The sequence below is a fragment of the Pleuronectes platessa genome, chromosome 11 (genome assembly GCF_947347685.1).
Source record: "Pleuronectes platessa chromosome 11, fPlePla1.1, whole genome shotgun sequence".
NCBI classification, from domain to species: Eukaryota; Metazoa; Chordata; class Actinopteri; order Pleuronectiformes; family Pleuronectidae; genus Pleuronectes; species Pleuronectes platessa.
The window spans coordinates 23,208,742-23,235,842 of NC_070636.1; the positions used below are offsets into that span (position 1 = coordinate 23,208,742).

At 40.1% G+C, this 27,101-nt stretch overlaps 1 protein-coding gene across 5 annotated transcripts in view; it reads left to right on the forward strand.

The window, feature by feature from the left end:
- ccdc88c (coiled-coil domain containing 88C) overlaps positions 1–26,483 on the forward strand; it is a 46,391-nt gene extending 19,908 nt beyond the window's left edge. Inside the window, exons 9-31 of one of the 5 annotated variants that reach the window (XM_053435217.1) lie at positions 121–202; positions 919–1,077; positions 1,589–1,735; positions 2,494–2,644; positions 2,758–2,939; positions 3,130–3,267; positions 3,357–3,641; positions 3,752–4,549; positions 5,611–5,738; positions 6,171–6,312; positions 7,398–7,547; positions 7,810–7,971; positions 8,070–8,347; positions 8,557–8,700; positions 10,019–10,205; positions 10,653–10,798; positions 11,996–12,085; positions 12,618–12,922; positions 17,594–17,683; positions 18,786–18,896; positions 18,979–19,116; positions 19,521–19,759; positions 21,788–26,483. In XM_053435217.1, coding sequence (XP_053291192.1) covers positions 121–202; positions 919–1,077; positions 1,589–1,735; positions 2,494–2,644; positions 2,758–2,939; positions 3,130–3,267; positions 3,357–3,641; positions 3,752–4,549; positions 5,611–5,738; positions 6,171–6,312; positions 7,398–7,547; positions 7,810–7,971; positions 8,070–8,347; positions 8,557–8,700; positions 10,019–10,205; positions 10,653–10,798; positions 11,996–12,085; positions 12,618–12,922; positions 17,594–17,683; positions 18,786–18,896; positions 18,979–19,116; positions 19,521–19,759; positions 21,788–22,567 — 5,032 coding nt within the window. In that variant the 3' untranslated portion in view covers positions 22,568–26,483. The other 4 variants (XM_053435219.1, XM_053435218.1, XR_008340101.1 and 1 more) reach the window with 4 other exon arrangements.
- The last annotated feature ends 618 nt before the right edge of the window (positions 26,484–27,101 follow it).

The window sequence follows — 27,101 nt, forward strand, 5'->3', positions numbered from 1 at the left end:
TGACTTTCAACCCATCTGCGAATCATCTTGGTGTGAAGCAGATTATACAGCATAATGGTTGATCTATTTTAATTGAAGCTACTCAATTATATGTGTGTGTGTGTGTGTGTGTGTTCTCAGCGAGGAAAAAACCGAGCAGCTGATGGATTCAAAGCATGAAGGGGAGCGTCTGGATCAGGAGTTACAGAAACTAAAACAAGAGGTTAGGACACCTTTATACATATCAGACATGTATGTAACACACATCGGTATGGAGAGAAACAGTTATAAAAAGAGAGAAAAATCACGTCACTTCACATGCTTTGTTTTGTTGGAGTCGAGACAGGGGTTAGAGTCGATTAGTGGCAGCGTTTTGCTGTTGAATAAGTAAGTGGTAAGTGATTCTGGGGAGTTGATATTTGAATTAAAGGCCAAAACAAAATCACATTTCCCTTCACTGGTCCTTCAGAAGCTTCACACCCAACAGGCATACATGTCGCTTTTCATCTTTTTCAGCTCTGTGGTCTCTCCACCGCTGAAAGGGCTCTCCTATGTTCTTGGGAGTTTTCGCCCTTTTGTTATTTCATTATCTTCTTTGAGTTAGCTGTAGTGATAATGTGATTTCGGTCAACACTTCATTTCTGCTGGAAATCCACCCAATATCCCAAATATTTGGTTTTGAAACTTCCTTAACAGGTAATTCAAGGTTGTTTTTAAATACTGGTCAATTTGTGACAAGTTTAGCTTACCACTTTGTCTGTATGTGTGTGTATATATATATATTTAATGAAGATTATACAGTACTTTATTATACTATGATACTTTATTCTAGTTATACTATATATTGCATTTGTTAACTTGGTTATAGTTATTTATATTTCTTTATTATTATAGGAACAATTTATTTCATGAAAAATATAATAATGCGTTTGTGTTCAGAATCAGTCGCTATCTTGTGAGGCTCGCTCAGCCCGAGTGTATCGGGACGAAGTGGACTCTCTGAGGGAGAAAGCATCCAGGGTGGACAGGCTGGAGACTGAACTGACCAGATGTAAAGAAAAGCTCAATGATGTTCACTTCTACAAGACCAGAGTAGAGGTACAGTCAGAGTTTCATGCAACACACAAGTGTGCACTTAACCATCATATTATAATTGGACTATGGGCAGAAAGTTTCGGACATCGGACTGAAAGGTCGCTGGTTCTATTCCTTGCGGTGACAATACAACATACCTGCCAGGACAACACCCGGATCTGTTCCAAAGTCCAAAGAGCACTCTCCCTACCCCCACTGTCTAAGTGCCCCTGAGCAAGGCACCTTACTCCCCCAACATCTACTCCCCGGGCACTGTGCATGGCTGCCCACTGCTCTGTGTGTCCTATGATGTTCACCAGATGGGACAAAAGCAGAAGACAAATTTCCCTACTCTGCATTTCGTGTGATTGTCCATGTGTTTGGGATCAATAAATGTATCTTATCTTATCTTATAACACAACAGGATTAATAGTTTTAAATCTGATTAATGGAGACATTTAGTCTGATGTTGTAGATAATTTAATTTTCGGTGTGTTTAGTTTTACAATGTGTGTTTGTTTGTGTGGTTATGCAGGAGCTTCGTGAGGACAACTTTACTCTGATGGAGACAAAGATGTTGCTGGAAGAGCAGCTGTCAGCCTCTAGGGGGCGTTTTGAAAAACTTCACACTCTGGAGAAAGACAACCTTTTACTACGATCTAAGATACACGATCTGGAAATGGTATTATTCTGTACCTCTCTATGTACAAATATATATGTTCTGCAACTTTATTGATATATAATAAGGATTTTCATATATTATGCAAAACTTTAAAAGCAGCCATTTCTGTCAGCAAAGAAGCTGTATACATGTTCAAGACTTAATTTAATTGTGAGTTTTCCTAAATTGATAATTCACAGAGAAATGTCAATGCTCTCATTTACTCGCCGATGACGCGGTGAGTGAAGTGTTTGATTCCACAAAACTCTTCTGGAGTTTAAGGTGTAAACCTTGTTGCCGCCTAATCCAATACAGTTGAAGTCATGGCGAAAAACACCACAGACATAATAAAACAACAGAAAAAACACAACATGCCTTCACACTTGGATGACGCGACACTAGCAGTATAAAGGCATGCTGTGTTTTTTCTGTTGTTTTATTACGTCTGTAGTGTATGTATGTCGCCATTGACTTTAATTCTCCACAGAATTCAGCTGCAACAAAGTTTACCCTTCAAACGCCAGAAGTGATTTGTGGACTCAAACACTTCACACAACCATCTATCGGCCTAGTGGTGAGTATATGATGAGTGCATTTTCATTTCTTGGTGGACAATCCCTTTAACTTGCTTTGAGTCCTATCACAGCAATGTTGAAAGATAGCTGATAAATAATTTACCATCTATAATTATGTGTGGTGAACCAGCTTTCTTCCTCTAGTTTGAGTGTTTGAGAATACATTGACTTCATGTGCTAATCTTTTGTGTGTGTATTCTGCAGGAGAGGGACAATGAACGTCAGAGGCTGGAAGAACTTGTGGAGGAGAACATGCTGCTGGAGATTGGACAGAAACAGAGTATGAACGAGTCAGCTCATCTCGGCTGGGAGCTGGAGCAGCTGAGCAAAAACCATGACAACACTAAGACAGAGAGTAAAAGCCCAATATCCTTTTCTACTATTTTCTCTTATACGCTCTTCAGTTTGTGTTTCCAGAAATATTTTCGATATCCTGTCCTAACCAAAGTAATTTTTTCTCTGCTGCAGGTCGTAAGTCACTGGTCCATGAGCTTAACGAGTGTGTTTCCAGTCGAGTGTTGAAGCTTGAGAAGGAAAACCGGGAGCTCCAGTCCTCTATAGACAGACTGAAGGAAGACAATCACCTCCTGCAGGAGCAGCAGCTCTACACCCAGGAGCTGGACAGGGAGAACCAGAGTTTGAGCAAGAAGGTGGGAGGCCTGGGTGTGGGCGAGCTATTTGTACAGCAAGGAAGAAATAACAATTACTTGATAAAAGAAAAAGATGCAGACAATCGAGATTTGCTTCAAACTATAGTTTGTTACTATTACAGAGAAAAACTGGTCATATTTTCTCTATAACTTGTTACCAATAAGTACGGTATCTTTATCTTTTTATTAGTTGGAGCGTATGCAGGGCTTATTGGACCAGGAGAGACTGACAAATCAGGACATGGAATCTCTGGGGGAGGAAATTTTGAAGGAAAAGCAGAGTCTGGAGAGAGATATGCATGTTCTGAGGGCAGAGAAGGATCAGCTGGTAAATATCACACAGCACACTCTCTCAATAGAATATGAGACTGAAACGCACTCTTTGTTGATGCCCTTGCCCCTTTGTTCTCAAATCAGATCTCGGAGTTGGAGAGTGAGAAGCATCACCTGTCTGATGCGGTGATGTCCCTTCAGGAGCGTGCACAGTCCAACAGTGAGGCAAGAGTCCGTGAGGTGGAAACAGACAACCGTTTACTGCACCAGAGCATCACCGATACCAGCTCCCGATTGGCCAGCTTGGAAACTCAACTCAAAGTATCACATGAGGAAGCAGAGCGGCTGAGGGAGAAGGCAGGAAGGTGCGAGGAGGCGGAGAGAGAGGCAATAAGGCTGGAGCGGAGCAGGGACACTGTGAACAGAGAAGTAATAATAATAATACATGTATTTATTTATTCCTGTATTCGTAATTGAAAACTAATCTTATTACCACAACAACGCCTGTAAAGTGTAGTTGTCCCTTTTTTTGCCCCCAGGTGGTGTCTCTGCGGGCATGCAGCGAGCGGTCAGAGGCGCTTGAGAAACAGGTGTCCTCATTTGAGCAGGAGGTGCACCGACTGAAGAGGGAGACAGATGAAGCCCAGCAACAGCTGCAGCACCTGAAAAGGCACGAGGTAGAGAACAGCCTGCTGTCAAAAGAGAACCTTGACCTCCGCTGCTCAATGGAAAACCTGCGCTCCTCATCCGCTCGTCTAGCTACCCTGCAGGAGGAGCATACAGAAATCCAGAGAGAGACACAGGAGCTGAATAGGAGGCTTGAAGAGGTCAGAGAGGAGGCACAAACAGAGAGGAAGAGGGCAGAAAGGCTGGAGGTGAACATGGCAACTCTGAATCAGGAGAAGCATCGATTAGAAGAGGAACTAGAGAGGAGTAAAGATGAGAGGGAGGAGGTAGAGAGGAAGAGACAGGAGACGCAGAGCAGGATGGAGGAATGGAGAAGGGAAGTAGAGGACCTGAAAGAGGAGCGTAAAAGGAGGGAGGAAGGAGACAAGGAGAGGAGGAAGCTACAACTGGACCTGGAGCAGTCAGAGAAGGGCAGAAAGCACCTTGAGAAGGAGAGCTTGAAGATCAGAACTCTGCTGGAGGGAAAAGAGACAGAACTTGAGGAGAGGGTAAGACTATTGGCTACAATTGAAAAGGAAGGCGGAGCGCTGAGTAAGGAAGTGGACAGGCTGAAGGAGGTGGCAGTCAAAGCCAAAGAGCTGGAGCGGGAGAACAAGGATCTACACAAACAGGCGACTATTGACAAGAGAACTCTGGCTACACTGAGAGAGGTGAGAGGAAAAACTTCAAGGCTACAAATGGTTATAATTTTTTTATTCATGGAGTAACCATGGGGAACATTTTGAATCTTGTCATTATCATCGGCATTTAACCAATCTCATCACACAGATCATTTAGTTTCTGACTGTCACTGTCAAAACTTTCCCTTGACAACTGGGGAAATTCTTTAGAATGCACATGTGAAATGATCCAAACCTCAAATAAAAAGATTACCTCGTGGAAATTATTTTATCAATGAATGTTTCCAACGGCTAGTATGAGTAAGCTCACAATCTCAGGGTTTCCTCTATGTTCAAAATTAATGCCACCTCTGCTTCAGGAGCAAATTATTAATACGTCACTACCCTGCCGCATGTCCCCACTCCCCCGCTTACCTGCCCTTATTTTACCTACGCTCAAGAGTTTATGAGACACGTATTTAAACACATCGGGAAAAAGAAGTCCAACATTTTGCCCGCACAAAGTTCACCTGCCAAACACATAACACGAGACGTGAAGCAAACAACCAAGACATCAGGGTTTAAGTGACTGGAACAATCCAGATTCCTGATAAATATGATATATCAGTTCGACGTGTGAGTGATTATGAAAGAGCAGAGGAGGAGCGTCGCTTTGGCCAAGTAATGCATCTGGATGCAGTTGTGCTGCCAAGAGTGGCGCTGCCTGCGGGCTCACCCGGATACTTCAAAGGCTATAATTAGAGTTTTTCACTACACAGGTCTTGTTGTGGATAGCATGAAAAATAACAATCATACTAACTACTGATTTTATCATTAATTTCTTTATTATTTGGCGGCAGGGGTAAGCCAGCATGCTGCTGCTGCTAAATAAATCCTAGGGGAAACATTAAATCTCTATAGACCAGTATAGACTTACTCTGCAATAGATATGTATATAACCACTTATAGTGCACCGTAAATAACACAGACTGGTTTCTATCTTTTTGTAAATACAAGATGAATATTAGCCAATCATTTAGATGAATCTACAGTATACATTTTTCGAAGCAAGATAAGAGTTTCATATTTGTGTATCACACACGTTTTTGCAGGAGCTGGTGTCAGAGAAGTTGAGTGTTCAGCAGCAGAGTGTTGAGTTAGAAAGACTCAATGAAGAACTGGAGAAGATTGGACTGAACAGAGACAAACTACTGCAGCAGGAGCACACCCTGGAAGACAGGTTTCTTTCTCTCATATATACATTACATTTCATTTAGCTGACGCTTGTATCCAAAGCGACTTACAATAAGTGCATTCAACCCCGAGGGTACAAACCAAGAACAACAAGAATCAAGAAAGTACAATTTCTTCAAAAATAAAGCAAAAAATACAAATTGCTATTAAATTATTAGTTTAAAAAGTAGTTAGTATTTTCTATTTTATTCAAGGTATAGTTCAGATGAGGCATTTTTTTAGTTTGCGGTGGAAGATGTGTACATTTTGGGTCATTTAGGAGCCAGGATAGCAAACAGTCGTGTACGGAGTTCAGTTTGATTCTTGGGTGACTGTGAAGAGAGATTAATTGAGGACCGCCCCATTACAGTATTAATGTTATGAGTGAATGGATAATTATTTGTTTAACTGATGGTGTGTGTTTGTTTGTGGGTGTCAGCAGGTACAGGCTGCTGGAGTCTCGGCTGGAGGAAACTGTCCAACAGACAATGAAGATTAAGGAGGAGAAAATATTCACTCTGGAAAAGAAGCTACATGAGAGCCACACACTCAACGCTACGTTACGTGCTGAACGAGCTAATGTAAGGACCCACTTTGCATTAGAGTTGTGTATCGTTTGGGATTTTTTTAATAAACCAAAACACTCCAGCTCCAAACTTACGAATGGGTGCCCAATTAGTAACAGATATTGTTACCAAACTCTACTGTGCATGCCCTGTCCTGTCCCACTCAGTTCTCTTGATTAGAATATGCAGCTTTAACTAGGTGCTAAAGCAGTGCATTGTCAAATCCACCAGGATTGTGGAAATGTCTCCCCTTTGGAATCAAGAGTAATGGCATAAATAGTGCTGTCAAACAAGGAAAATGTGGTTTTCTGTTTCTCCTTATTTGTATTCATTAATACTGAGATCTGGCACATCACTTACTTGGTTTTCCCACCATTCACCTACTTGCTGTAGCCTTTTTAGTCGCTGTGGTTATCTTTGCTCCTCAGCTCCGACAAACATATAATTTCTTGTTCACACAAAGTACTTTACTACCAGTGTGCCAACGTGGGAATGTAGCCACAGGCACCAGATTTATTATACTGTGAAATACAAAGAGATTTGCATGATGCTGATCAGGTTAATCAGCACTGTGTGAACCCATTTAGGGAGTGCTTTAATGTGACAGCTGGTCTTTCATGTGGAAAAGTCCCTAACTCCAGCTTTAATGAGACTAAGTAACAGGTTAATGAGAAACTAAGAGGTTTAACTCCTTCTGATTAATTTAACTTCGCCCCAAACAGCTGAAATTGATGCGTTGTACTTGTCTATAAATGGTATCAGCAGCTCAGCAGCATAATCTTAGTGTTAACTTGGTTGGTGGACAATATATTATATTGTTATGTGAAACTGAAAAAGCATTAATTTGTACAAAATTTGATCTTGCTGAAGACATACAAAAATAACTAAATAGGCTCTGTGTAATGCACTAAAGTATAATGCCTTATTGTCAAAGAATGACATTATGTTGACAGCATTATTCTGCCACATTAATTGTGAATGATATAATTTACAATAAGCTACTTTGTTGTCTTGCAATATTTTATATTTATAAATATGCATCATAAACTATCCTTTACTTAAACATATAGATATGTATGTGTGTGTGTTTGTATGTCTAGGGTCACACGACAGTTTCTGCCCTGAGTCATAAACAGAAGGAGGAAGAAAACCAAATCTCCCAGCAGCGATTCGGTTTTGACCAGGGTCAAAGGTCAGCCACTGCTGAGCTTCTACGAATCAAAGATCATCTTATTGATGTGGAAAAGAAAGTGAGTGACACATTATCAGCCAGTGATGTATTTTACAGTTGTGTTGAAGGTAATATGCCTATTTCCTCAGAATTTAAATATTGTGTTTTTCTTGTCTGTCTTGTGATATTTGTTACAGAAACGTTTCTAACCTTCCTACAGTAATCAATAATGTCTGAATAAAATATTTGCATTGCCGCAGCCACATGATTGACTTGATGTGCTGTTACATTTCTAGTTGAATAAATTTATTAAATGTCTGTGGTATCATTATTTTCCCCAGAATGCCTCCTTTCAAACAGAGACCACTCTGTTGAAGGAGCAGCTTAAACAGCTGGAGAACCAGAACAATTCTCTTAACAACCAGATAGTGGCGCTGCAGCGACATACCACCACACTGCAGGAACAGAACTCATCCCTACACACACAGACTGCAAAGCTGCAGGTATATTCTACAATTTGGACAAATTTGTGAAAAATTTAGTTTTTAGCTCATTCTGATTATGTTGTTATTTTACTATTGATTTCTATTTGATCAATTAGGTGGAGAACTCTACACTCTCTTCCCAGAGTGCATCTCTCATGGCCCAGAATGCTGTGCTGCAAGGCCAAGTCACTGCCTTGGAGACAGAGGTAGAGTCGTGGCAGCGACAGCGTGAGGAGGCGTGGCGGGCTCGGGAAAGTGTGCTCAGTGACCACGAACGCCTTCTGAGCGTCCATGAGAGGCAAGCGCACGAGTATGAGCAGCTTATCAGTCAGCACGCTGCACTGAAATACAAACAGAGGGCGCTAGAGAGTGAACAAAGGACTCTGCACAGCAAGTAAGTTTATAACAAACCCTACTAACAGTATCAAGATAGAAGGTCTGACAATTATTTGATCTCACAGTCCTCCCACAGAACACTGAATCAATGTATACATTTTTATATATAAATGGTATAACCAAGACAACAACTCAAGATCTAATGACAGTTCCCATCAAGTAGAAAAAACACCTCTGCCCTGTCTGTCTGTGTGCGTCTTTTTGCAGGCATTGCGTTTTGCTGCAGCAGAAGGAGAAGTGGGATGAACAGGCAGGGCATGGTCAGAAAGAGAAGGAAGAACTTAACCAAGAGATCCAGAAGAATCGGCTACTGCAGCAAGAGAATCTGCAGCTAAAAACAGAAGTGGACAGGTACTGTATTGTCATAGTCACCATCAGCCTAGTGGAGAAGTTGCTTTTGCATTTAGGACACCCAAGGAGAGTGGATTGACCTGCCTGAGGAGCTCATATGCAACAAATTATTGTCTTTTTCTTAATCGTTTCTTAAAACTATCCGAAAATTACAGATAAATGTATGATAAGGTTTCAGAGACTTCTTCTTACAAAACACTGCAGAATGCGATGACATAAATTGCCACACTACTTCCCTAAACGCCTCATCAATAAACTCAAAACTCATGTAAAGTATTTGTTCAAATGCTTGCTGAATCACAGGTTCTTTAGCCCAGAGATCATTACGAAAAATGGACAGTAATAATAAGTATTTGGTATTCTATATACTGTAGCAATATGTCCTAACTTTGTAAATGTAAAATCAAATGAATGTTTCAGAAAATATTTACTAATAGTTAATGTGAGTCTTGTAATTTTTCTTTCAGTTTTTATCTGTACAATTAAAACCTTGGTGAATATTTCAACTTCACTGCATTAATTGTCAATGGCCTCTAATGTATTGACTTAAATAAATAGCTCTCAGATTGTGGAAACAAAATACACTCGGTCCACTAGCCGAAGGGATCGTCTAATGATGAAGCACAAGGGTCTCCTTTGACATATGTCATGGTTTGAATTCAATGCAAACACTTTTTCTTCTTTGTTTATCTTTAATCTGTCTGTTGTGTGTTGTGAACTGTGGTAACACACATTTTGACTGTTGTTGAGCAAAGTGTTTTGTTCAGGCAGGTCACTAAGTCAAGTTCAGTCCACAAACCATGTTTATTAGCTGAGAGCAGCAAATCTCAGCAACTGAGCTCTCACACTGTGCGCTCTTTTTAAGCCGCTCGAGGCTTCCTACTCTTTCTGCCTACAAATCATTTTCTTTGACTTTAGTGGTCCTGATTTAAATGTATATTCGTCAAACAATATCCTTGGGCACCACTATGATTATTATTAAATAAAAGGTTGTAGATAATTAGGATTTACCATGACTGGTCAGGTGCGGTATTCTGTTCAGGACTGTGCGATCACCACTGTCATACAGTGATATGTTGAAAACCAACATCATGTAATCTGATCATTTCAGCTCTCAGGTTTCCAAAGAAGCCAAGACGTTATTATCTGTAGGTGTAAGCACTGAAATGGTCACATTCAGGTACAGTGTAGATGCAGTGTGGATAAGGTGAGAGAAGGACCTGGGAGTACAGTTAGCTAATGATTTTAAATATGCTGGAGTTGGTTTCTTCTTATATTGTTGCAGTGCTCCCCTAATTTTGACTTCCCCCCCTGTTAGATTGACAGAGAGCCAATCACAGCACTCAGAGAAGAGTGAAGGACTTCAGCAGAGAATGAACGAACTTAGGAAGTCATTAAGCTCTGCCCAGCTGGAGGAGAGTCAATGGAAGGCACAATACGATTCACTGATGGAACAACACCAGGGCCTGGATCTTACCATGACCAAACTAGACAACCACTGTGAGGTAAACAAGGCCTTAATGGGCCAAACAAATGCATTTTGAAGATTTGTCATAAAACCCTGAACTGACTTTGTTGGTTTGCACATGTATGGTGTAGCTGCCATCAAAGTCAGTTATACAGTTTAAAGTTTAAGTAAGACATTTTGTTCAAGGTGAAATAATTTAGGTTAATTAATAATAATCTTTGTTGGGCGATATAATTATTTTTGTATATATATGATTTAGTTTCAGAAAATGTGGTGTTTTCATGGAGGAACAAATATTTGATAGAAGTTGCAGAGGGGATTATTATTAGTGATGCACTGCACTCTGCTGTCGTAACAAGAGGCAGAACACCTACCAGCTGAAAGAGAGAATCTTATTACTCCCCTTGAGTTAACGCAGGCCAATGAGGCATACAACGTTCTGTTTTGTATTTGTTAAATGTTTAATTTATTATCTTGTGTTTAGCTGCTGAGTCGACTGAAAGGGAACCTGGAAGAGGAGAACCACCACCTCCTGAGTCAGATCAACCTGCTGAGTCAGCAGAACCACACCCTGCTTGAGAGGAGCATGGAGAGCAAAGAGCTCTATCACCAGGAGCAGAAACTATACATGTAAGTACACATAATGCAACACCTGCAACTCAAACTGGAGTTAGTGGCACATCAGATATAATAATAGTAAAAATAATAATAATAATAACTAGACATTTAGTCAAGTATGGTGCGGTCCCGAGGAGGGGAAGCGAGGCGACTGCACCGAGGTGGCCACGTCCCCCCTGTCGACCCCACGAAAAGGCATTCACTCGAAACTCAACGGGAAAGATGTCAGACCGTGTCCCCATGTCCATCGGTTGGCGCTGGAGAATGCTCACTGATCATGTCTCACAATTCATCTGAGGTCTTGAGTTGGCTGTAAAACATATGTTATTCCAATGTAGTTTGAACAAGAGAGACTACTTGCAGTTTCCAGTAGGTGGCGCTGTTGGGCCATTCTGCCTCAGCTGATGAATTTTGCCCTTGTGATCACATAGTGACTCTCAATGTGCATTTTGAAGCAGATTGGAGAATGACCAGTGACGTTACAGCCACTTCCTGTTTATTGGCGTTCCATCGAAATGCATGCCGTTGTGGTTCGATGTAAAGGCTTAGGTGACATAACATGGCGTCACCAGCGTCTCAAGGTTTCCCTGACCAACTTTGAGGTTGATCACAGGAAAAAGCTAGATGTAGAATGGCAAAGTATAAAACATGGTATTTTCTGTCACAGCTAGGGGGCGCTATGAGTACTTAAGCATATTTGCATAAAGAACTCTTTGGGGTGGGCTCAAATACAGTTTGACAGTAATTGGAGCAAAAAAGTCATCGCTAGTTGCAAGACATCGAGATTCGCCGCCATGCCTTATGAATTGGGTGAAAGGATCTAATTATAATCACTTAATTTAAAGAACACTGTTCAATACAAAGTGCTGCATAACAAGAAAATAATTGGTAACAATACAGAAGGAGCGACATAAATAATAATGGTAATAATATTAGAGTTAAACGAAAAAGAATAACCTGGCAGATCATATAAATGCAGGAATATGCCTTCCAAAAAAGTATGTTTTTGGCAGAGACTTAATAGGAAGACTCCATCTCAGACAGCCAGATTTTTTCAGTTACATTGAATAAGTATCAACCCGTCTTTATCTAGAAATTCTGAATACATAGATATTGAAACTGTTAATGAATGGTTGAAATAGAACAATAATATAAATTCAATTCATGTTTTTCTGTTTCTTCTCTCTGCCTGTCTCTCTCTCTAATCAGTGACAAGTTGAATACTCTTCGTCGGCAAAAGGAGAAACTAGAAGAAAAGATCATGGACCAATACAAGTTCTACGACCCAACACCTAAAAAGTGATATTTACATCATTAACTGCACCTTATGTTTAGAATTTGTGCTGGGAAATAGGAGTACTATAGTGTATGTTGAACACTTGTACACACTTTACAGTTGGCATAGTACTGATCATAGATTGTACAAATACAGAAAGCCAAAAAAGATTACCTCAAGCTGATTAATATCATATATAACAACATCAACTTCCTGCATGTACTAAACCTTTTACACTGCAGGACTTTAAAACACTTATACTTACACTTATAGGATTCAATGTTTTTATTTATTTATTTGAATGCATTATTTTTCCTTATTTAAATTTTTTTTTTTTACTGTCACTTCATAAGACTTTTCACATTTAGTGTCTTCAACACAAATGTTAACTTTATTTCTGTATGGACTGATGTGAAAGTACTACACATCCTTTGCATATAGTGTGTTACAGTTGTTTAGTTAAAAATCTATATATTAAAAACAAGCTCACTACACAGCACATATTGAAGTTCAATATACAGTACAACAGATTTAATTGGTGCTGTGTGTTTTCAGGAGGAGTCAGTGGTCTGGAGCCAAAGCTTTAGTCAACCTGATCAAACCCAGGAAGGACAGCAGCAGGGATAGAGGGGGCGACCGGGACAAGGAAGGGGTCAAGGAGAAAGACCGAGCAAAGAGTGCCCCAGACATCCCGCTACCTGCCCCACCCCCACTCCTCCCCCCCGAGACGCCGCCCCCTCTTCCCCAGCGGTTGGGAAGTGACACGCAAGAGGTGGGCCACGCTCACAGTAGTCTAAACAACCACATCAGCAGCCCCGGCCTTGGGTCCCAGAGTCCAGCGCCACTGACACCCATCAGAGGTAAGTGTGATGTACAAGCAATGTAAGAACAAACATATCCATCAAAAAATCACCCTCCTTCTCACCTGATGGGTCATTTTATTATAAGGTCTCTGACAATTTGAACAAAGACATGTTCACATTCAGAATAAATTTGTTTAATTTGTCTTCGGAAGAGAAACTATTGTCCGTGGTCTCCTCCCCATGCTCTATGGCTGACGAGAGCGGTACAAGTACAGTAATTTATTATGAAATACATGTAGAGCATATATCAAACCCACTTTTGTCAGTAATTTTCCATAAAGCTGATGAAAAACAGGACTTTTGAGGTCCACTTCGTTGGTGTGCCTACACAGGGCACTGTTGGCCCTCTCATCACTGACTGGCTGACTTGATAATTCTAGACCTCTGTTTCTCACAACTGTTAACATCCACTTTAATCTTTTCTTTACTGTCCAAGCTGTTATTTTACTGGGAGGTATCAGGTTGTAGTGTCTTCTGGCCTAACATTAGAAACTTTTCAGGTATATTTCAAATTTTCTGTGAAATTTGTTTCTTTTATTATGTTAACATGTAGTCCATTCCACAGTTTATTTTCCAGTATTAGATCATATTTTCATTTTTAATAGGTAAGCTCAGTATGTATTTACACGAAGCAATGTATTCAAATACATTTTAATTGCACTTTAATTAATTAATTAATCAATTTAGAATATTTTAATCCAAACATGTTGAATTCACTTATTTAGTGGGAACAAAAATAAGTGCAACCTTCAGCGCCAGTGTACCTTGGCTATGTGTATGTGAAGTGCTATGGAACACATATAACCACGAAATGGAAACAAAACAAAATAGAAGACTGTCAGCCTGACCTAGTTTGGGCTTTTCTTGGCTCGTCATAATGTATGGACTTTAGTGACTGCCACATTTTTAGCATGAGATTGTCACTCACTCTGGACAGCAAGAGAGGGAAGGAATGCGCGAAGTCTTTTAGAATAACTGAGCAATGTGACATGGCAACAAGAACTCCTATTGTGAACATGGTATAGCTATCATCCAAGTGGTGTAGAGAGGTTGTAAGTACATATTGCTTTGTATTAAAAGATCACACGCACAAAAATTCAGAGAATCACCCGATCACACTCTAGTTACCTAATGCATACTTTTCGTCTTTCTATCCTAATAATAACATTGGGTTCTAGTGCATGGTTCTAAAGTTTTATGTTTTTACTTCTATTACTTTTCTGTTTAATTCCTCTAATCTGAGGTGGAATTCTACTCATGGCTGAGCTCAATTCACTCACTTCAACTATTTCCTTATCTTTTTTCAAATCCTGATGGCACGTGAAAGCTGATAAGGTATATTGAAACATTACTAATAAAGCTTTCAAACTTCTCAACTATACCACAAAGGTACATACACTCAGTTGTCAGTTATGGTACATGAAGATAAAAATTATAACCTATTTTACACCAAAATTAGCAGGTATAGGCACGTTGTTTTAAACACGGGTTAACCAAAACTAACAGGTAAAGGAATAATTTCCCATAGTCAGTCTCGAGTTTGCCTTTTTGTTCCTGTCTTTACCTGGTGCATTATGTTCAACATCAGAAACGCAACAAAACGTGAGGCGCTCTTTCAAATGGCTGTCTTGCCTAATTAGCATGTATAACAGGATTACCCGTTTCCTTTAGTGCCAATCAGAGCTGATTAAACACTCTTTCTACTGCAGAGTTAGTTGACCTGGGAGTGAATGCCAATTGTATCCTTTCCCATTGTGGACAATAGCCAGATGTAAGTGAGTTTTTTGACCAGTGGAAACTGCATTATGCAGTCAATAGCCAACCAAAAAATGTATTTCTTCAGTTGAAACAGTATTTATTAGATCTTGATTCTAGATTGAGTTGGCTGTTGTGTGCTGTTGAATTGTATTGTGTTAATCTGTTTTTGTCCTCCGTATTTATATCGTTGAGGTTAGGCCAAAATAACGAAATGCCTCTGTTTGACATAATACATTTTGACACTAGCACAAACTACCTTCTCCTAAAAGATCATCAATTTGATAAACTGATGATTATAATTATTTTGACTGGATAATTCCTTTCATTACCAATAACCTTATGATATTTTAGTTTTAGATAGGTGTTCCTGATAAAATTGCCCCAACATTGCATCTACAGTTGTTATCTGTTATTTATTGTGCACTGATCTCTCCACCATTCACTGTGTTTTGTTTAAATTCAGAGTGAGTTGAGCTCAGTCCTGTGTCAAATGCATGATTTTACTTAGCAACCGAATTCTGTGTCCTTGTTTGGTTCTTATTCGTTATCTTGCATGTCATCTTTCATTTTACATTCTGTCAATCAGATACTTCATAACAACTATTTGACTCACTGTCATTGTTTATCATTCTCTCTTCATTTCTCCATCTCTCTGTCCATTTCCTCTCCCTCTAAGCTCCTCCTGCCCCAAAACGCTTCTGTTTTCTCCGCAGTAAAAGTCAAGAAAAAATGCTCGCCCCCGCCCCATCCTCCACCTCCCCTTCCTCCTCTCGTCTCTCCTTCTCTCTCAACAGACGACTGCGATTTTGGTCTTCCACTGACATCACAGCTGACGTCCTCACTAGCCAGTCAATCTCAGCCGACGGAGTATTCTAATAACGTCCTCCTCATCTACATTTTCAAGCAAAACATCCTCATCATCATCCTCCTCATCATCAATGTCACTGTCTCCCTCCACACCTACAGCTGTGACTTTCAGTATTTCACATTTAAAATGCACACGTAGAACATATTTCCTCTTCATAAACACTAATATACTCTACACATACATGCTAACATGAAACACAAACAGGTGCATGTTTCCGCAGTGAGCTGGCCGGTTATACTAGTAAGTAGTGTGTAGAAGTGATTTATAGATTTTTGTGTTTGCAGGCTCATATTTCCAAGCACGCCAGGCTCGCCTCCATATATCTGCATGCTTCTTTGTTTGGGATTCATATCTTTATGTGTCTTTGTGCGTGTTTTCACCTCCCTTAACGTTTTTGATCAGTCTCTGTCAGTGAGAATGAATGGTTGTTATAAGAGAATATGTACTCTCAGTCTCCTGCTCTGTGAGTTGCTTGAAGATTGATGTGCCTGCTTCACGAAGCTTTGCTGCAGTTTTTCCTCATTAGCTTGGCAATGTTAGGTCACCATAGCAACCAGCGACTGCACACATACACCTTTCACCTGCCACCTCAGAGTTCAACTTGTCTGTCTGTGGCTGTAACTCTCCTCTCGTCCTTCCTCTTGCTGAGGTATGACTTTGATATGCACAAGAGGCTGGTATGCGTTTTTAAAATCAGGATTTTATCCTAATATCAGAATATCTTAAGCTGCTCAATGTATAATTTAAAAACAAGACTAGTATGACCAGGAACTTATGGTAACTAATATCAGCGAATGTAAGCAATATTAAGTACTACTGTTAGGCTATGTTTTTATCTCATTAATCACAGAATAAAATCACAAACTATGTCCAGGAATCATATTTATATCTGTTTTGCTTGTGGTTCAGTTACTCTCGCTCTCATGTTTGTTCTGATCTTTTCAGGTGTGTCTTAACAATACTCATTGGTCGTTCTGAGCATTTAAACTGTTTTTTAAGTTGTTGTAATTGTCCCCTATATGCTCCATTGTGAACACAAACAGATCCCTTCTTACATCAATTGCAGTGCAAGAGATGAGGCACACAGTACCTTACCTTATACTGTGTCTTAATACAAATTCAGCTAAAAGTTAACATGTGGCCAATGCAGATTGAGTGAAACTAGTAAAAAGTATTTGCCAAAATTCCCTCTTTGTGTTAGTGACCCTTCACCCCTACACTTCGGGGAAACACAAAACAGGAATGTTTTCCTAAACCACTACAGCTTTGAAATGTATTGACTTATCAGATTGATTTTGGCTGTTATTAACCTATTAACTGAAGTTTAGGCGTATTTTTGGAAGTAACTCTTCAAAGCCATGAAGAACAAATAGTGATTTATTTAATCTGAATGCCCTTTGCATGTGAGTATTGTTTCTAGAAACACTTGAATAAAATCTGTTCACATTTCTTAAATCAAGAGAGTCCCAGGAAATTAAGGGAAATTCAGTGAGCCATGATCTTGTATTATTCACTTGGCCCACAGTGACCGCTGTTTAGCAAAAGTTTTGTAGTCTAACTTCAGGTCCTGATATTTTTTTCTTGGCCTCTAGAAACGCGTTTAGACCATGACTTAAATTCAATAGCTCTATTCTTGTGATGGCATATAGAGTATAAGGGACTTCTATCAGTGATGTTCCTGGACACTTCTATCCTCTAGTCTACAGTAACCAGTGTCACCTTTTCCTGAATGGTTGAAATTGAATTATAAAAGTTGATTATTTGATCATGTTTGAGTGAGATCGGGGGTAGACAGTCTATTAAAACTAATTTATATACATAGAATCAGAGACACATGCTGAGTAATAACAGATGTCACAGTGTTGTATCACTTCCAGCGCGTCTGAATGGATTCTCAATGTTCTTCTTTGCATCCACAACCTGCCCCAGTGTTGTATACCTGCGCCCTCTCAGCACTGTGCTTCCTGTGGATTTACATCTGATGGTTACTCTGTGGACAGTGTGCCAGAGTCATTCTTCACCTCATTCTTATTGGTCTGCAGGTTTGACTGACAGGAGCCACAGAGTTTTCCAGAGCAGTACACCAGGAGGCAGCAGTGAGAGTGTCAATGGAGAAGATGGACACGGACAAGGTAATTAATACATTAACAATTAATAACAATAATATATGTCAAATGTGACACTCATTGATATAATATAACACGGAGTACAGTTGAGTGAAAATTCAATTACATTTCGCACGTTTAAAATCATTGAACTATTTTAGACAAACATTTTTACAGCTTATAAAAGCTTAACTTTCCACCACCTGCTTTGATTGGCTGTATAAATCAGCAGTACTATGAAACCATGTGGCCCGCTCAGTAGATCAGATATTATTACCTCTATACCTTTTTAAACTAAGCGCTTTCCCATTTTAGAACATAACCCAAGATGAGACATATCCCTTTTATGTTCTTCCGCACTAATTAATGCCTACTGCGAGTTGATGTTATCGGATATTAGTGACCAGCAGATGTTAGTGACACATCTTCAGCTGTGTTCCTTATCGTCATTATCGTTTCAGCCTTTTACTCACAAGACACCCTTTAAGGCAGACCCACCACAGGTTGACCAGACCTAGGTGCATGTCCCTAGCATCTTGGGGCCCAGTCTTTCCTTCTGATCTAGAGCCATTGGCTGCAGTGTGTGGTGTTTATTTTATGGTCTTGTGCAGGGGTTGTCCATGGATCCCCAGATCTTTGAGCAACCTGCTGGTGGATGTTGCACGGACACCCCTGCAGCCAACCTCAACAGGGCAAACTATTGCTTTCAAACTAAGTTGTTGTGCCTCAAATGCCATGTCTGCATACCGCAGCCTTTTCCTCTCATTTGCTTCATTAGCCTTATCCTCCCAGGGTACTGTCAATTCTACAAAGGTAACGTACTGGACCAGAGTATCAGTTCAGGTCTTAGAGTGGTAGTGACAATATGTGATGGGACTGTAAGCTGCTGGCCCGCATCCACCAACATCTCCCAGTCTCTAGCTTTCTCCAACTGACCTCTCCTGGTCAGTGGAGGAGGCCCTCACTGTCCCTGACCATTTTGAAGCTCCAATAATCACCTCAGTCGCCATGGTGAACTCTAGTAGGAAGATAGTGCAGTCTGAGGTGAAGGATATACAGACTATAACATGGTGTAACAAATGCTGCCTGTTTTCCTTCTAGCAAAGTAACCTCTGTATTTTTCCCCTAGGTCAGACCTATAAAACTCTGAGCTCCACTCCGAGCCACCACTTGTCCTCACTGGGCCTAAGCAACAATTCCAGCTCCAGAATTGGACCAGGCCCTAGCCGCAGATCCAGAGGTAGCTAAAGATATTCATACATAAAATCATATGTATATTTGTGATTTTTTTTTTTTTTAAGGTGTTTGGTTTGTATTTTCAGGTCTGTTACTTAATGAAGACTCTTGCCACAATACATCTGACTCTGTGTTTGGTCACCATGGCAACATTGGAGGTCGCCCAGGATCGGCAGACTTTAGCCACAACACCTCCAGCTCCAACTCACCTGTGAATTGCAGAGGTACAAAGCAATGTACAAAGCACATAACAGAAACACAAAAACATGTAAAAAAACTGGAAAAACACTGCAAACATGTTTGAAATCAGATATAAGTAGCTGTAGTGAACTTAATTTGATCTCCCACTCTCACTTTCAGTACTTAGTCTCCACAGACATACTGAAACCTACTTGGAACACAAACTATGAATTTGACAGGACAACAGACAGAGCAACAAAATAGTTCTGCAGTCTGTTCTGTCAGTCTGTAAAAAGGTTGATGTTGCCAAATTTACACACGTAACCTCAAATAAATAATGACATTTGATTGCTATATGTCATAGTAAAACTCTTCTGTAATCAGTTAATGCCCAGAATCAGTTGCTAATAAGACTTTATTACACTATACTATTTTGTGTCTGTTTCAGACTCACTGGATTGTCCGGGGCGCTCAGCCAGCCTCTCAAGTGACGATATCATGGGTCTCAGCCGATCACAGCAGACTCTGTCGCGTAGCTCCACCCTCCCATACGACCACTCACCCCAGAGGGCCCAACCTCAACGTGGAGGCGGAGTTAGAACCAAGATAAGGTCATCATCACCTGGAAGTGAGATGGTGTCGCTGGAGGAGTTTTTACAGGAGAGCAACTTGAAGTCACCTCCTATGGTAAGCGGTGTGTGTGTGTGTGTGTGTGTGTGTGTGTGTGTGTGTGTGTGTGTGTGTGTGTGTGTGTGTGTGTGTGTGTGTGTGTGTGTGTGTGTGTGTGTGTGTGTGTGTGTGTGTGTGTGTGTGTGTGTGTGTCTTTATCTAAGTTACAACCAACAAAAGAAGGACGTGAACCTCAGACTTTAACCAAACCTAATTGGAGTCTGGATTTAGGTTAGAGGATTAAACTTTCATTTTGATTCAGGATATTTCACAAAAAGTTTCTGCTAATATGACGATCTCAGAAGATTCTCAATTGACAATTTTTGATGTATATACATTTATCATGTCCTTTCTAAGAATTTAGATAATTTGCATGCTCATATGTTCAGTGACTTAACATATGGCCAATGCAGATTGAGTAAAACTAGTAAAAAGTATTTGCCAAAATGTCCTCTTTTTGTTACTGACCCTTCACCACTACTCAACAAGAGAACCCTGCGGGGAACACAAAGAAGGAATGTTTTCAGACCCCTTTTTTGAATTTGCACACTTTTTTTGAAATTTAACAGTAAATTTATGAATTTATCATTTGCAACCATCAATTTGAACTCAATCTATCTCATCAAAGCAAAACCATTATATTTGGAGGAGATATTTAAACTAAATTATTTTTACCCTGGCATTCCATGACCAGTCAGAGATCAACACAGTGTTAAGTTCATGGGCTCCTTCCACCAGGCAGCTCTACGCTAGTAGGTGAAAGCTTGTGGTGCAGGACACTCTCCAAGGTAATGGAGAGTTGCTTGTTTGCTTTTCGGTGATTTCCTGCATTCATTGTTGGATGCCGGCAGATGTTGAAGTATTTTTAGCTGCCATATCAGCAGGGCACAGCAGAGTGGACAACCAGGAAGTAATGTTTAACTGCAGTTCTATGAATTGATGAATGGATGACCGCCAACCTGGTATGTCAGTCTGAATCTAGGCAAGAAGATTCTGGGGGAACAGATTGTGTGATGACTTGAGGGTCATATACCGCAGTTGATTTGTGTTTTTATGAAAAAGATAAGTAGAACTTCCAATTGTGTTGTATGCATAGCTTACAGTGACATAAAGGCATTCTAACATTGATTCTTATAGTTGTTTAGAGGAACCCATGACTGTTGAGTCTTATCACAAGGTTTGAAAAGTCAGAGAATTTACCACTCGGTTGTCGTCACCATCTGACAATTCCCAGTGAAAGTTCTTGACCCACTTCACAAAACCTACCAAGGGAGTTACAGCCTAATGAGTTAATGAGGTTTGCTTTATTTCATGAGTGAAAGAATGCCAAAAATGTTTTCACATGCTACAATTACTATTTCACCTGTTCATTAACGTTTGAAGTGGATGATACTTATAGCCTGTATATAAATGCTTGTTGAAACAAGACATGTATAATCAGGGAAACAGGCAAGCTATGAACATGGTAACACAAACTAAGTGCTTTTGCTCACATTAACAGTCTTCGGTCAGATTCTGACTTTAACAGAACTCCTGTCATGTTCACATCAGGCTCAGCTACTGCTACTTTGGAGTTGGGTTAAGTCGCGTTAATATGTGCCGTGAGCGACTGTGTAATTTGAGCTTTTTTCATTCAAACCTTGTCTAGGACTTTGGTCGTTAGCTATTGAGGGGTAATATGTAGCTGTGGTTAGCCTTGCAGGCTCAGCCCCGGCAGAAGAAAAGCACTCACCTCTTCATATTTTACTCTACCGCTAGGTTATATGCTATCAGTTCATCACGTTATCTTATCGCTTGTGGAAAGTTTTACCTGTAAATGGTATCATGCATCGATTGTCAGTTGTGGCATATACTGGTGCAGCAGTGACATACCATTAGTCACTTTAAAATATCTGCATCACTCAAGTCATCCGTATGAGCTACAGCCTAAAAAGGAAAAAAAATCTGACTAACTATCCTAACTTATTTTCCACATTCTCTCTCTCTCTCTCTCTCTCGCGCTCTCGCGCTCTCGCTCTCTCACTCTCTCACTCTCTCTCTCTCTAGGTCTCTACAGGAAGCAAGGAAGACTTGATGACTGACTATTTCACCAGAAGTCCTGCCGCCTCAGTTCCCACTATCAGAGATCAGGTGGCTCCAACCAGCTTTGTCTCGCCCACTGTACAAACATCCAACCAGAGGCCAGGCCAGAGCGTGAAGCCTTCCCCTCGCCAACCAGTGGGCCAGTCGCCATCCTCATGCCCGCCCCTCGGCCAGAGAACCAGCCAATCATTGAGCCGTGCCTTCAGCTTGGCCTCAGCTGATTTGCTGCGTTCTAGTGGACCAGACAGTTTCCGCGGAAATGAGGCCTCTCCTGGCCAACCAGATGTGGTAGTTCGACGGCAAGGAGGATGTGTAAACGGGAGAGAACGGCCACTCTCTGCCCGTCTGGCTGGTCCAACGAAACAAATTGGAGATGGCAGCTTCCTAAACCAACCCATTCACCACTCATCCTCTCTGAATCTGCAGACGGAGAGATACAAAGAGCGAGAAAGAGAGAGCGGGAGGACTCCTTCATCCCAGAATGGCCCTCCCTCGTCCTCTTCCTTTCATAACCATGAGGTCGCCATGGTTACTCCCTCCAGGGCTGTGCCAGCAAAACTGCCTAATGAGGCCTCTGAGCAAGGGGAGGTGTTAAGAGAGGGACAGTCAGATGACTCCTCCCACTTAAAGAAAGAAAGTGAGACCCCGACATGTAGCTCTGCTGAACGCCCAAAAAGCACACCAGCATCCCCTGACCCCAACAACGACCCCCAAACAGTGTGGTATGAGTACGGTTGTGTCTAAAAACCTGGAACCAAATATTCTTAACTTCAGTCTGCATGAGCTAGATGCTGGAGCTGTGTGGACTGAGTTCTTTGTCTTGTGGATAAATCTTAGAAGTTTGAAGCCTGTGGTCAAACGTTGTTCCAACACAGCAACAGGCACAGGAAGTCTATGGGCAGGACCTTGTCACATTTAAAAACATCTCAGCATGAAGGACTAAAGTTTGTATTTTCTGGTACAAACTTGTAAATGAACAACCAAACCTGATCCCATACACCTGCTGCCAACATGGCTGATAAAAACAGTCAGTCGGGAAGCTTTGTTAAGCTAAGGAGCTGCCGGAATTTCAGCTGTTCACAAACATCACATCATAGCCCAATTCAGATCATAGGATCTGTGGTGTCGGTTCTAATATAATTATCACTATCTCGAAGTGACCCTCAGCGGCAGATGCAATATATAGGGATTAAGAGATGAACATCACACTAAAGTCTCTGACAATGCTTGAAATCATGAAGCTTTGCTTGTTTGTTATCAGCATGTTGAGCTTGATCCAGCAAACCACCTCTGTCCATATGATGGGCTTTTCTCTTGGGCAACAAAGCTGCCAAAGGAGCTGTTTTTTTAAATGGTGTTTCCATTCTTGACTGTATTTAAGGCAAATTGTGGATGTTTTGACCAGATTGTGATCCAGATGTAAATATTTTTAAAGCTTTCCAATTTGAATATCTATTGAAATGGAGATGCAAGCTGTAGTGTCTGAAGTCTGAGAATACATAACACTTACAGCCCAGTTGTGGACCACAACACTATGGGCAATGGGCTTTGTCTATGAGCTGGAACTCTGACTGCCCACTGGCTGGCCCTGCAAATGTTTACCTGGCTGCCAGCAGTTCTGCAGAATTGTTGACAATGAATTAGCCCTCACCAAGACTGACTGAACTAAAGTTAAGATGACCAGAAGCACGAGAGCAACTGAATGTATTAGATTTACCCTCCCTTTTTCTCACCTCTTCCTCTTCTCTGTTATGTAGAAAAACACTGAAAGAGGAATTACAGAAACCTGGGGGTTCTTGCAAAGGGAGAGGATTCAAGTGGAATAGAAAAGGGTGTAAAGATAGAGAGAAAGTAGGTTAGAATAAATAGAGGGAGGCTGCGATGGACACAGATGAATTGATAGATATAGGGATGGATAGAGTGATGGGAGGATGAACAGATAAACAAGACAGAGATGGAGGGGCCCCACCCATTTAAATTATAGTCTTTCTCCCTCCATCTTTAGATTCTGTCCCAGCATGCAACACTGTGACACTTTACTGGAAATGTTGCTCTGTCCAAGCCAACACTAGATTCAAAAACACACACGCACACACACACACATACAGTATATGTAATGATGCAGGCACAGACAGTGTCCTTCAGGGAACCTTGGTTGTGTGGCTTTTCTTACCGTTGAACTGGACTTAATTTACACTCGCGTGCTAACCCTAACCCATACACATGCATGGACACACACACTCCGCTGAGTAAACCACAGCATACTGCTGCATGCTAAGTAAACCCACAGTTTTAGGCGCTGCACAACAGACAGTGAGGGCGATGGATTCTGAGCCTGGAACCACTGTGATCTGGATAATTAGAGTTGTGCCTATAATTTATTAACTGTGGCAATAGTTTTTATGAGAATAAATGAATACACAGTGTTTAGCAGCTTATTCTGTCTATATGTGCACATAGAATAGAAAGCTTTATTGTCATTGTACCCTGTACAATGAGATTAACACACTTAACTTTAGCACATATGCTATGCTGTTAGTAAGCATAGCTACTGAGTAAGCATTTTCTGAAATGGAAAAAAATCTTCAATAACAGTTTGTGTTTTACATTTTAGTTATTTCCTAAGCAAAAACTACACATGCCATCTGCTTCCATCTTCTATCTGTGATGCCCGCACCAGCATTAGATGATCATTGTGTGTGTGACCAGCTATATGCGTTTGATTGTTGTACTGCTATAGTCTGAGTTTACTTGCTGCCAGCTGTGTAAGCAAGCACTGACACAACATGTTCCATTTATATGAGGCTCAAGTGAAACACTGAGATCAGATGTAGTTTGTGTGTTTGTAGCTCAGACATTCCAGATTCCCTTACATTTGCAACACTGATAAAGGTGTTTTCTAAACATTAAATTTAGCAGATAATTCAAACTCAACATCCATAAAGCACTACTCATTTCAAAATTATTAGCAGATCATATTAATAGAAAAAATAAGTAAAAAATTCAGTTGTTAGACAGAATGACCAGATGGAAATGTCCAAAAATAATACTGTGTAACAATTTTTACATTACAACAAAACAGTCCCTTCTGCAAATTTTGAACACTTAATGTATCTAATATAACCTTAGATATTAAAGGGACAGCTCATCAGTGTAATAGCTGACATATATATATTGGTTCACACTTTATTTATCGTCATATGGCACAAACCTTAGAAGTAAATTTGATATGCTATTAAGTCAGCCCAGCTAATATTCTTAGACTTCTCTCGACCACACCTGACCTAAACTGACATGTTACACATCATGTTTTTCTCTCAGTGGCACAGTCTCACAAATTATTCTATTCTATTATAATTATTCTATTCTAATTATTAAGTTCCCACAAAGACACCTTGATACACCACTTTTCCTTAGGTTTATCACTTTTATTCTTGACCGAAGGTCAAACATGAGTCTAAGGTTTCCTGCAAACACAGTTTGTTGTCATCGCTGGTTGTTTACACATATGTGATGTATTCTGTGGTGAACAGAGTGAAGAGGAAGATGATGGAAATTAATTTGTGTTTCTTGGAAAACAAATTTGAAAAAATGAATCTCACAATAGTGACACGGATCCACTGAAGTTATGTCTGTACTGCTTTAAATACACATCTGATCTTCCTGCATTATAACTGATTGACAACAAACATTCCTGAAAGCAGCAGAGTGAGGAGGAGGAAGATGTAACACTGGAGTTGTGAAAATGAAGTCCATCACTAAACCTTACGCTAACATTCTTAACAAAAAGCAAATGACATATGCAACAAGCTAAATTATTTTACCTGTAACATTTGTACATGATGTCAGATTTTATAAACAAGTAAAATGACAGAAGACATGGTATACATTTTGTAAAATCTTCTGGAACTTGAAAATGTTTGTTGATACCAAAACAAATTCCTGTAAACTGGTTAAACCCTGTGAATCCAGTAAAGCTTTGATAGATGTAGATTTGTTTTAATACTTCAGAAGTTTATATAGTAGTGAGATGATGTGACATGATGTGAAACACTGTAGGATGATCCTGTTGATAGTTTACCTGTTTACCTGTTTTCAGTTGGTGTGTGTTGTCTTTGTTCTGCCTGTACATTTCATCACTGTTTCTTAAAGATGTGTGTCTGTGTATGTCAGTTTCAGTTTTCCAATGTCGAAATGGGAAAAATAATTATTCACAGAAGCAATTTTCTTGTTATTGTAACACACCATCTCACACACACTTTATCCAAGTTTGTTTCGTAATGTTACTGTTGGCTTTCTGGGAGATTTGCCTGTCTGGCCCGTTTATGTTTTTGTGTATGTCTTTCTGCTTTGCTGACTACCTGTTTTTTGACCAGTCCACCTGCCTTACTTTTCTAAACTGTGGCATCCTCATTCTATGACACCTCTGTGATCCATCACTCTTGGTTTATGTGTCTTAGCACCGTTGTGCACACTTAACTGAAATAAAAGAAGAGCTGCTAGGCAGCGTCACATGAGGGAAGTGAAAGCAGAAGGTGAAGTGGAACTGACGTCACAGACTTCTCCTGCTCTAACTGGAATAACTGCTACTGTAACTGAGGAGGCTGATGTTATTCAACTCAAAAGCGTTTTCTAATAAAGATCTCTAATATTGAACTGATGCTCTTGTGGCTGTCTGTTTCTTGAGTGACTTTTTGTTTAGTGCAGGTGCTCCTCACGTGCTGCTTAGAGCCAGCAAGAGCCGTGTGTATATTGGCCCTCATGTATATACGTTAATACAGAGCAGTATTCAACATGAATGCATGTTTAATTGGCTTAAGTACTGTTGTGCAATAATAGGTAGACTTGATGTTGGCTAATTCTTAATAATCATAAAATATGATTATTAAAATAATACAATTATTTTATTAAAAATAATACAATTATTAATTATAAATATAAAGTTATCACTTAAGAATAATGAAATTATTAATGAAAAACAGTACAATTATCAATTAATTGCGCGCGCCAATTTTTTGGGGGCTCATTTGGGGCTGCGGATATCCATGTTTCATACAGTTCATAGATTGGTTCAATCAGAAAGAGTGTGATTTTTCTCTGTATCTTTGCTTGCATTCATTAAGTATAAGATAACAGAAGAGACAGAATTTCAGGGTCATTGTGAAATTTGACAACACAAATATGAACAATTATAAACAACATTCTATAGGCACTGATATTATTGTTTTAAAATACTAAGAGCTGTCGATAGTTATTTCTTACATTTCAAATTTGCTTG